Source organism: Malania oleifera, chromosome 13 (genome assembly GCF_029873635.1).
Source record: "Malania oleifera isolate guangnan ecotype guangnan chromosome 13, ASM2987363v1, whole genome shotgun sequence".
Lineage (NCBI taxonomy): Eukaryota > Viridiplantae > Streptophyta > Magnoliopsida > Santalales > Ximeniaceae > Malania > Malania oleifera.
The window spans coordinates 30,755,163-30,767,575 of NC_080429.1; the positions used below are offsets into that span (position 1 = coordinate 30,755,163).

At 36.4% G+C, this 12,413-nt stretch overlaps 1 protein-coding gene across 2 annotated transcripts in view; it reads right to left on the reverse strand.

Annotated features, from left to right (window-relative positions):
- Positions 1-9,481: 9,481 nt before the first annotated feature.
- Positions 9,482-12,413, reverse strand: part of LOC131146141 (eukaryotic translation initiation factor 3 subunit B-like) — a 38,128-nt gene continuing 35,196 nt past the window's right edge. For both annotated transcript variants that reach the window (XM_058095505.1, XM_058095504.1), the window contains exons 7-13: positions 12,195-12,323; positions 12,029-12,112; positions 11,811-11,935; positions 11,513-11,711; positions 10,876-11,402; positions 10,571-10,679; positions 9,482-9,974 (exon numbers count right to left, since the gene is read on the reverse strand). In XM_058095505.1, coding sequence (XP_057951488.1) covers positions 9,630-9,974; positions 10,571-10,679; positions 10,876-11,402; positions 11,513-11,711; positions 11,811-11,935; positions 12,029-12,112; positions 12,195-12,323 — 1,518 coding nt within the window. In that variant the 3' untranslated portion in view covers positions 9,482-9,629. The remainder of the gene's footprint in view (positions 9,975-10,570; positions 10,680-10,875; positions 11,403-11,512; positions 11,712-11,810; positions 11,936-12,028; positions 12,113-12,194; positions 12,324-12,413) is intronic.

Sequence of the window (12,413 nt, forward strand, 5' to 3'; positions counted from 1 at the left end):
GGGGGAATGTCGGGGTCAGAATACAGTGTGCTATTGGTGTGGCAGGTATGGCGGCCACATAGCTTGTAACTGTCGTGCTCCACCGAGCAATGCACCTACTCCTGATCAGAATAGGAGGAATAACCCGGTGCCTCGAGGTGACGGAAGCCCGGCATGTGTTTATATGTTGGGTACGCCTGAGGGGGAAAATGCTAGAGGTGTGGGTAATATATTTACGTTTACATAACTGATAGTATTTCTTAATTTTAAATGATTTGATGCAGCATATGTTAGAATTAATTGAATTGCATAAATGTGGTTGGCTAACTTTAAGTTGTGAGATATTATGGATTAACGAATTTCAAGGACAAAATTTTGTAAAGAGGGAAGAATGTAAAGACCCGTAAAATATAATAATTAAATAAAAGAGATTGGAAAGTAAAATAATAAAATAAATATAATAATAAAAATAAAATTTGGGAAAAATAGATTTGTGGTCGGTTCAGGAGAAAACCGACGACAGTTTTGGGGATTTTTACCGCGGGACAGTAACAGGTAAACAGTAAAACCAGGGCCAGTTAATTAGAAAACCAGCGACGATTTTATAAGAGTCAGAGAAAAATCGGCGATGGTTTTCTCTGTAGAGCTGAATATAACAAAGTCCCACGAGCCCTTTCTTTTAACAAATCAAAATCTCCTTCTTTTTCCTTCTAAACCCTACGAAACCGCTTCCATCCTTCCATCGATTTCGGCTCCGTTAAAGCTCAAATTGACAATCAGAAACCATCACAAGGTTCCTAGAAAGATTTTCTACAATCTTTGCGGAACAGTTTTTCAATTTGAGGTTCTGAGACACCATCCCAAAATTAGGATAAGGTATTTTTAAGTTTTATTATTAATATGCAGTATATAGGGCCCAGGGAATGATAAAATAGTGTTTATTAAGATTTGAGTTGATAAACTTGGGTTTTTGAATTAGGATTCGGGTGAGCGCTGCAGGCATTGTTTGGAGTTTTTGCGGGTGTAATCTAGGAAACCAAGTAAGGGGAATTAATTATAGTAGGTTTTAATTAATTATAAATCGGTTAATTCGAGTATACAAATATATATATATATATATATATTTAAGTATGATTTATCTGAACAACTAGACATTTGGAAAAATGATGACTTTTGATATATAATATATATGGGATAAAACTGTGTGGCAGAAATACAACTTTCATAATTTAATTGGTTGATGTGAGTACAGAAAGATGAAATATACTGTTGGATTGGAACATTGGTTAGTTGTGAGTACAGTTTATTGGTGAATAATGATTGTTTGTGAATACTGGTTGCTTGAAATTACTGTGTGATAAATAATGTGATGTGTGTATATGAGTTATTTTGTGTGGTTATTCGTGTGTATCACAATATAACATTGGCAAGCCTAAGGAGTTCGTTATATTGCCTAAATATCACGATATACATTGGCAGGCCTGAGGAGTTCGTATATTATCATTATATATTAAGGTAGAGCATTGGCAGGCCTGAGGAAGTTGTTATACTGATATACTACAGGTAGGTCATGGGGATTGGTACTGGTGGTTAGTGGTACTTGTGTAGGCCACGATATATTTCTATGTGACAGTTCTATTTGGACCATGTATTCTGTGAAGATGTTAGTCCTGTGTAGACCGTGTATCTTGTGTGGATGTGAATCCTGTGTGGATCAATCCTGTGTGGATCGTGTATTCCGCGTAGATGTGTGTCCTGTGTGGACTAGTCTTGTGTGGACCGTGTATTCTATGAAGATGTTAGTCATGTGTGGACCGTGTAATTTGTATGGATGAGAGTCCTGTGTGGACGGTGTTCTTCTATATGGATAGTTTGTGTGGAATGTGATATGATAAGATAAATGGTATGTTAATTTAATTATATGTATATTGATGGCAAAGTAAAACTTTCTGCCAAGAGCTTGCTGAGAAAGGCGAGTGCCTGGTAATTTTCAGTTTGGTACCATAGCAAAGGGAAGCTACTTGTATGGGCAGGTAATCTTCCCTATTCTTGGAAACTTTGTCTATATACATAGCCTGAGTGCTTATTGAGTAAGGTGAGTGCCCTGATATTAGTATTAGAACAGAGGGAAACTACTTGTATGGGCAGGTAATCTTCCATATTCTCGGGTATTATCATTAAATATATATTTATGATTATGTGTTTGATATTAGATGTCAGTGTTGTTATTAATGATGCGTTTTCTCAACTATTGTTGATAGTGAAACACAAATAAATATATATTCTGTATTTATTTAAACTTTCTATCACATACTGCTATGATTTATTCTTCCTTACTGAGATGTGTCTCACCCTAGTGGATGATTAAATTTTCGGGTCCATCAAGAGATCGAGCTTAAAGCTCCGAGCAGGGTAGTATTTTATTTTGATAAATTTTGGGGCGGCTATGTGAACAGTTTATGTATAGTTTACGTTTCCAAATACTAGGTTGTAATATAAACAGATAAATGCAATTATTTTCAGGGATATGTAGATAGCCTCTGGTATTTAATTTGAGATTGTTTATTTTATTTCTACTGCATAAATGTGGTGTATGGTATCAAAAACAAGTGAGTGAGACACGTAACCCTTGGGCCCCACTTGGCGGGTTCAGGGCATTCCATGGCCCCCTATTATCTGGTCCAGGTGGAGGCAGAGAGACGCAATGCTCCCTAGCAGACCCAAATTTGGGCTTTACAAAATGGTATCATCCGGAAGTGTGATGAGTATCATATCGCTTGGATTTGGAAATGTGGGTTCCCAATGAGGACGTTGCGTTCTTTAAGTGGGGGAGAACGTGATACCCCGTGGAAGAAAGACTTAAAAGGATTAGATGTTACTACCAATATCAACAAGGTGCACCTTTCTTTTCGGGAGCCTTCCCATAAGAACTTCACGGTTAAGCATGCTTGGCCTGGAGTAATCTTGGGACGGGTGACCTTCTAGGAAGTTTTCTCAGGAAGTGTGTGAGTATAGACAAAACACACTGAAAATGACACATGTTGGTCTGTGGGGCCAGTCATTAGTCCGATAAGGCCCGCCCCCCTGTTGTTTGGTCCTGGTGGAGGAGGAGAGACGCGGTGCTCCTTGGCAGACCCAAGTTGGGGCATTACACTATCACTCCTAATGTGAACAATTGGCAATCCTTTTTTATTTTGAATTTTTCCACAAAAATGAATGAAGGCATTGCAAGTATCACTTTTATTTGTAAGAAAGATTACCCACAAAAATATAGAGAAGTCATCAACTATCACAAAAGCATACAATTTTCCACTTATGCTTGCAATATCATTTGGTCCAAATAAATCAAGATGTATCAATTTTAATGGTCTTGTTGTGGATATCGTTTTCTTGGTTTTGAAAGATGATTTAGCTTGTTTTCCATATTGACATGCATCATATACTTTGTCTTTGACATAATTGTCTTTTGGCAAGCCATTCACTAGATCCTTAGAAGATAACTTATGCAATAAGTCCATGCTAGCATGACCTAGCCTCCTATGTCATAATCAACAATTTTCATTTGTTGCGGCCAAACATCTAACATCACAAGTTTTAATATCATCAAACTCAATTGTGTAGATATTAGTTTCACGCTTACCCACAAGTATAGTATTTCCATTCAAATCATTTATCATACTTGGGTAGATTGAAATATAATGTTCAGTCCCTTATCACATAGCTTACTAACACTTAATAGGTTATGCTTAAGTGTATCTACAAGAGCAACATTTTCAATAGATAAAGAAGAATTACCTATTTTACCTTTACCGATGATTCTACCTTTAGCGTTGTCTCCAAACATTACTAGCCCTTATTTCTTGTAGGTGAGTGAGATGAATTGCCGGCATCTCCCGTCATGTGTCTTGAGCAGCCGCTATCAAGGAACCATTTGTTCCTTGTATAGTTTGTCTTCAACCATACCTACACACAGAACTAAGTGATTTGTTTTGGTACCTATATTGCCTTGGGTCCTACGGGGTTAGTATTCTTAATCACTCATTCATACTTCTTCCATTTTCCTCTGTTTCCTCTAAAGGGGCAAGTAAAGCGTACATGACCCTTTCTTTCACAATACAAGCAAACTTTATTAGCATGTAAGGGGTTTGGTTTGGGTGCTGGGTTTTTCATTGACAAAGAGCTTCTCTTAACACAAAGGTTTGCAAAACTAATTGATTCAAATGACGACAACCCATAACCTAATCCTTCTTTGAAAATTACAAATCTTTGGATTCCAAGTAACTTATCAAGATTTTCCCTTCCACTTGTAAATTTGTGAATGATATAATTTTGATCTTCAATTTTCTTCTTTAGGTTTGAATTTTCTTGAAGAAATTTCTACAATTTGGTTTTTCAAATTTCCAACCTCTTTTTAAGAGATCTCCTTGTCACTTTTGGACTTCTTGACAAGCTTTTCATTTTCAGTTTTGAGAGAGACATTTTCCTCTTTTAAAGTATCACATGAGCAGATTTGATTTTACTTACATTTTGCATGAGTTTCTTCTAAAAGCTTATTTTTCTTTTTCATAACAATCAACTCAATATAAAGTTTCCTACAGTTTTATTCTATTTCTTCATATGAGGGAAAGTATTCATCATCAGAATTTACCTCATTTTGTTCATCCGCCATAAAACAAAAGTTTACAACTTCTTCTTCGTTTTCTTCATCGGTTGAGGTTCCGTCCAGATCGTCCCATCTGATTCCATTCATAGCTTTATATTTCTTTTTTTCTCCTTGCGTGTTGTTGCCTTTTTTTTTTTAAGAGTGGGCAGTCAGCCATTCAGTGTCCGATCTTCTTACAGTTATAGCATCTTATGCTTAATTCCCCTTTCTCTTTTTGTTTGCCATCCCGCTTGTTCAGCAAGAAATTTCTGAATCTTCTTGTGAGGTGAGCAACTTCATCATCATCATCATCATTTTCTTCTTCCTCCACAATTTCCTTTTGTTTTCCAGCTTTTAAGGCAATTTCGGTTGTCTTTTTCGGTGCCTCGATTTCTACAGTAGTGTTCTTCTTCTTGATCTCATTGGTCATGAGAGACCCAATGAGCTCATCGAGAGTGACCTTAGATAGGTTGTTTGCTTCTTCAATTGCTGTAGACTTCGTGTGCCACGATTTTAGTAGTGAACGAAGAACTTTCTGCACATTATCTTCCATAGAGTATTCCCTACCAAGTGCTTTCAATCCATTTGTTATATGTGTAAAACGTGTAAACATGGAAGTAATTGACTCACCTTCTTCCATTTTAAACATTTCATATTCTTTAACTAGTATATAAATTTTTTATTTTTTCACCTGAGTTGTACCTTCATATGTTACCTAGAGCTTCTCCCACATTTCCTTTGTGGTGTTGCATCCACAGATCCGGTTGTATTCTTGATCGTTCACAGCACAATAAAGAAATTTTTTCAAAGTTTAGTTGTGCCAGCTTTACATTAGCATCTGGGAGTTTCCAATCGGTATGATCTCACCTTCGTCATCCTTGAATACGTAATCTCCTTCAGTGATTACATTCCACATTTTGTAGTCATATGCTTGGATAAAGATTGACATTCGGTCCTTCCATGCCAGATGGTTGATTCCGCAGAACTTGGGTGGACGATCAATGAATTGTCCTTGGGCAAACATATCTATTATTTGATCTTTTTTTCGGGATGTTACTCCAAATGTCCAGAACCTGGCGCTCTGATACCACTTGTCGGCTAGGGTGTGTGTCTAGAGAGGGGTGAATAGACGTCTTTAGCGAATATATAACTTATTCTACAGTCACAAAATTATCTTGGCAAGATACAAGGTATTATATCACAATTTATATTCAAAGTAAATAATAACAAGCAAGCAATGTAAAATAGGAAGGGTGAGAAGAGCTTAACACGGAGATATTAACGTGGTGGGCACTAAGCCTACGTCCACGCCTTGAGACCAACTCAAGGATTCCCCAAGTCCACTAATCAATCCTCGTTCAAGACGAAGAAGCTTTACAGTCCAGTTGCTCACTAGGAGCTACAACAAGATGCTCACCAAGAGTCACCTTACAAAGGCTCACAAAGAACCCCTCAATACAACAAATCAAAACAACTAGATACAACTTCAAAGTACTCCTTCTTGAGCTGATAATACAAATCAAACCTCCCACTACTCTCTTTGTAAATGATATGTAAGACAAAAGTAAAGAACAAGAGAGTATGAGTAAAGATGAAAACCTAGAAATGAATGCTCAATTAATATGCTTAACAACCAATTGCTCAACTAATTAGAAATGAATGCACAAGACCCATATTAAAGGGCAAAGGGACGAGCAACTCGGTGGAGAGCCGTTGGGCATTAATGGAGAAAAGACAAGCCTAAAACTAGTTGTTACTGTGTATTAAATGATGTCTGCAGCCCAACACTTATCGACGATTCCATGACCTCGTCGACAAGTCGTACACATGCATACGTCGACGAATCCCCTTTGTTCGTCGACGAGTCTTCTCTACTGAATTCAGATAGGTCTCGGTTTCTCTTCATTGACAATTCTCCTGTATATGTCAACAAGCCACCACTGTACCTTCATCGCCGAATCCCCTGTATTCATTGACGAGTGTGCTCTGAGATTTTGGGTGGTCTTGGGATCTCATCGTCGGTGATTCCCCTGTGTACGTCAATGAGTTCCCGTCATGTGTTTGTCGATGAATCCCCTGTATTCGTTGACGATTTCCTTTGTTTTATATAAGGACCTAAATAATTGTGGACAAGTTTAAAAATGGTTTTTGTTCAAGTTAAAGTCCAAACTTGTCCAGAATTAATTTTTACCAATTATAAGATGTCTTGGTTTGATAAAATACATTTGAAAGTCATTTAGACATCTTATGTAGTTAAGTGACTTTGATATGCATGTGTAAACTCAGAATTCATGTTCTAACCTATTATGAACTATATGCTTATGTGATTTACTCGTCTCTTGCAAGATACTCTTGACCACACCATATTCATAAGAGTTGTAACATACATCCTACGTCTCACGCACACAAAAATACAGTTAATGTAGAGTTATATATATGCTTTGTTTGGGTGGTTGAGCTCCAGATGTGCCATGTGTGGAACTTTGTTGATGGTCATTTGCTTTTTACTTGTTCGATAAATGTCTGACCCTCATGCTTGCCTTGAAATTGTCCTGTATATTTGAACTGAACTTGAGGAAAAATGTTAGCATACTTAAGAACCACCAATGGATTGTTGTCATCAAAATAAGCTAGAAAGAGAACCCTTAGCCACTAGGACTAACACTAATAATCATGTTAGGACTTTAAAACAAAAACTTGGTATCTTTCTCTCTTTCTCTAAAATGATAGGTGGTGAGATAAGCCAGAACTTGAAATTGGATAATAACTTCTACTTTCATGAAAACTTGTCATCCATATCACGAAAAAATTAAAGATTTCTTCGATTTGGGGAAGGAAGGGTACTCAGTTACTCCTGAGCTAGCAGAGGCATGCGCTGTTGCCTGTTAGGGAATGTCTTGGTCTTATAACTCTCTAATTCTTTCGCTATTCGCTATTGTCTGATGTTGAAAAGATTATGACAAAAGACATTGACCTTTACTAAGATTTGACAAAAAATAATAATAATTTCTCCTGAGATTTTAAAAATCTCATGAACCTTCCTTGAGATTTCAAAAATATTACATTCCTCCCTTGATATTTGATTTTTAGGATACTTAGACCCTTCAAATGGCTTTTCTCTATATAAAATATAAGGAGAAATTTGTATTTTTTTTTTTCTATAAATCTCAAGGGAGGCTTTTGAAATTCTTAAAGTCTCGGGAAAGATTTTTGAATTCAAACTAGTGTTTCCATTCATTGGCAAGTCAACCCCATCATTAAAAAAATATGTTAGCCATGTTTATCTTTCATGTAGTGTCCAAGGAAGTACAATAAGTTTGTGCATTATGTTGCCCAATGTGCAAAATTTTGTAGTAATGATTTTATTAAAAATCCTTCTTTTAGTCTCCATTGTTATGTAAAGACGATGCTTTTGAGCTAATCATATGAGAAGAGTTCAGCACAACAGTGCAAAGAATTTGTAATAATAATAATAATAATAATAATAATAATAATAATAATAATAATAATAAAACTGTATGTAGATCCTTCATTAAATATTAGCATTATTGGTTCGCTAAGTTTTAAACCTACCTTAAATTTCAACTTTGTTCGAACTCCTTAATATATGGGGGCCTGAAATATCCTAATAAATATAAAAATTTGAAGATGTAACTCCCAAAATTAAAATTTTAGGAAGTCAAGTGTAATTTGGTAAACTTCATAAACTTACAGTATAATTTATCCTAAGTTGACTATTAAAAACGGCTGGGTTGAATAGATCAATAATTTGAACATAAAATTTCAGATAAATGGCAGTACAAATTCTTAAAATTTCAACAAATCACATTTTACTTCATCAAAATTTAATTATAATATCCTAATTGTTTACCTAGCGCAAATCATTACTACGCTTGCATGCTAATTTTTCTTTTTAGATATTTTAGAGACACTCTATCCCTATGAAATTTTTTATTTAAAAAAAAAAAAAAAAAAACGTATCTAACAAAAGGCATCTTATTGGAAAAATAATAAGAACAAAATATTTCAATAAATAGATCTATACCATTTTAAGTCTTACGAGGAGACTCGCGAGGGTTTTGAGGATAAAAATGTCATCGTCTAAATCAAGTTATACAAAGGAGGCCCTCATCTTTCTGAACTTCCAAGCATTCAAAAAAACAATGTATACAGAGAGAACATGTGCTTTCCTTTCCCACATTTTCTTCTCATCCAAAATCTGCACTAGGAATAAGGCACTTTCAGATTTCTGCCCGACGGCCTAATATACAGCTCCCGCGCATGCGGGATTCAAAGATGGAACGGACCACAATGAATTTATTGGACGGCCTTATCTTACACTTTTACAAAAGGCTGTTTTCACTCCTTGAACCCGTGACCTCCGATTCACACGGCAACAACCTTACCATTGACCTCCTAGCCTATCCATCTTTGACAAAATTTTTCTTTGCATACCTAAAAATTAAATGGGCGTGTGAGCCACCACCCTGCCTTAGGGCAAACAAATCATAAAAGACCCAACACGTTTTGGCCAATACCAACACATCCTGCCTTAGGGCAAACAAATCATAAAAGACCCAACACGTTTTGGCCAATACCAACACATCTGATATATGCCAAGTACGACTAATGATCAACCAATTCAACCAGCAATCGGGCAGTACAGAGCCAATCTCTTGTTGGCCAAAATGATGAGATACATCTTCAAAAGCTTTGTATAGGATATCACTAAGAAATGATTTAATTCACCGGGACGCATAATGAGGATCATATCCACACAATTTTGCTCCTCTCAACATAATCTATCGTATAGAGTTCCTTCTGGCAAGGCAAGTGACCTCAAATGGGCAAATGGAAGCAGAGTCTAAAAGATTGACTACTATAAATATTACAATTTAAACATGTCACCTAAAAAAAAGACTTCTATTACATAATCAGGAAGTTATTATAAGAGAGAGAAACAAATGGATGTTAAACAAAAATAACAACAAAACTGGGTAAGAATATATCAGTCCTCCCCATAATCAAAAGAAAGGACTACTTCTGTTACATCCAACAACTCTTCTACTTCAATTTCCTTGGCTTCGTACTCCTCTTCTTCATCACTGGCTTCCCCGTCCCTAAGCTTCTGCCTTGTCAATTGCTCCTCTTCATGCAACTGCTTCCACTCATTAACCCAACGATCCCACTCATCCTTCAGCATCTTCCTCTTCTCCCGATCCTGTTCGCTCAAAAGCATAGACACATCCTGGTCTTCTGCCTCGTACTTCTTACTGTATTTCTTCAGGTTCTTTGCAATTTCTTCTTCTTTCTCAGCACTCAAGAAGGATGGTGGCCTCGGCCGCCACAGGAACTGTAAAACACCCAAGAGCAAGATACAAGTCTATTAACACCAATGTTGTAGGGTGGAGAGGGAGTTCATTTACAAATGTTAGTTTCCTGCGAAGGATTCAACAATCCCAAAAAAATAGTCCATTATTTCACCAAAAGTAGTATCCAGATATATGTATAATTAACCAACTAAATAATTTTCAATAATGCATTCTAGTGATCAACTAAAATGAAATGGTTATTTATCATTATTATCTTTAAAAAAATAGTTTTTTTATAGCAAAAAGAAAGGTTACTAATCAAGAATGAAAGGAATACAAGAAGAGTGATGAAAAGACATCCTCAAAGATAAGGAAATAAAAGAATTTTGGGGAAAAAATGACAAAAACAAAATTAATCACTCATTAATAAAATTAACTCACAATCTTAAAACATTTTATAATCCAACAAAAAAAAAGGAAGTGACGAAAAAAGGGATTAGAATGGCGAATAATCCAAACACAGGTAAATATTCTTAATAATATTTGCCAGTATTGCATTCTACCATCATACATAATTAATAGTTGCAATGTTAACAGTGTGACAACAGTGCATAAAAACTAAGAATGTTGATCAAACCTGAAAGAAATGGTCCTTCAGTATTCGATACAGCAGCTTCCCATTGAAAGACCATATGTTAAATCCATTTTCCATCTCATGAACTGAAGTCACTGCAGTTGCGACATACCTTCAGACATAAAGAGATAAAATATCACAACAAAAATATGGCAAATTAAAACAAAGGAAATTTATTCTTTAAATCCATTCAAAAGAAACAGATTCTAAAAAACCAGGGTAAATATTAAAGGCTAACTTCGATTCCAAACAATGCAACATAATATACTTTATCACCTCATTAATTCAACTTTTATCCTCAATATTACCTTCCAGTAGGATCCCACTCAATATCAGTTGCCATGAAATGCTCAGCTGTAGCCATGGTTTCAAGCTCATCAACATTGTAAAATTCCAATTGTCCATTAAACCCCTTCAACCCAGCAAGAATAATGAAACGACCAGCAGGTGACCAGAAAAGGGCATTTGCCTGCTTGCCTTTGAGGGTCATGAGTTTTGAAACCCTGTTGTGGGCACCACGCATAGAGTAGAAACTTATGTCAGGCCTTGGGCTATCTCCATGGATAACTGCAAATCTGTGACCCTTTGGCTCCCAAGCAAATGCAATTATCTTGTCATTTTTGTTCTCAAGCTCCAAAACCTCAATTGGTATGTCTCGTTCTTTTATCCAGAAAAGCTCAAAGCCAGTATATGTGCTTTTCTTTGTTTTTGTGTAGCGATCAACCTTAACAGCGAGATAGTCCCCATTACTTTGCCAATACATTTTGCAGTCACTAACACTGAAGAGGTTTTTCTGCCTCAACTCCTCTTTGCTAGGTATTTGAACAAGACTTACCTGTGAATTAAATATTTACAGAAGAAATTACGCTCAACTCACCTACATTTAAGCTACAACAATAATAAGAATAAAAAGGAAGTAGTCCAAAAGAAGAAATCTGCACTCACTCTAGCGGGCTGATTCCCACCACCAAGCTCAGGTACAAAGAGTGCAAGAATGGGATCAGTAGGCGACCAACTAAAATCCACAACATTTTCTACCTTCAAAGATCTCTTGTCAATAAGGGTGAAGGTCTCTGTTTCATAAACAGAGATGACATTCTTTCCTATCCTAGCAAAGTATCTATCATCTTTCCCGCCACCCCATCTGAAAAAATAATAACATTCATGAGATAATGAGCTGATGGTGAACTTAAGCAAGCAATCTCCATGCACCCATATATGTTCATAATAAATGAAAGATTACCTGAAAATCGGCCATGAAACCCCAGTGACACCACCAGTTCCTCCAGTGGCAAATTCATCCGAACTTCCTTTGAAATCTCTCATCACTTTTCCAGTTCTTACATCAAAAATATTAAGAACCACCCTCTACAATAAGCATTTACATTAGACATGGATCACATGGCTCCAACGCAAGAACTAATTTAGGCAAAGCATAAATAGAGAGAAAAAAAATCTCACATGTGTATCACGAGGATTACTTGGTTCATGGCTGCTGTAAGTCACCAAAAATTTCTCTCCAGGGGAGAAATCAATCAGTTTAACCTGCACTTAATCGTTAGAATTAAAGATTCGCCAAAACAGAACTAAATTTCAACCCAACATGCAAAATTTGATGAAAATTTACCTGGGGATGAGCATAACGCATCAGACGGTTAAAGGTAGTTGCACCTCCCCAAACAGCAGCACCCTGCCGGTGAACTGTTGCCAAGTAAGTTCCCAGTGGTGACCACTGGACAAAGCTCTCAGTCCAGAACTGCAAATAAAAAATATATGGTCTGTTATAATAACGTTGCCAAAGACACAATGTGCACTAGAGATAAGTCAATTGTACAATGATTAGCAG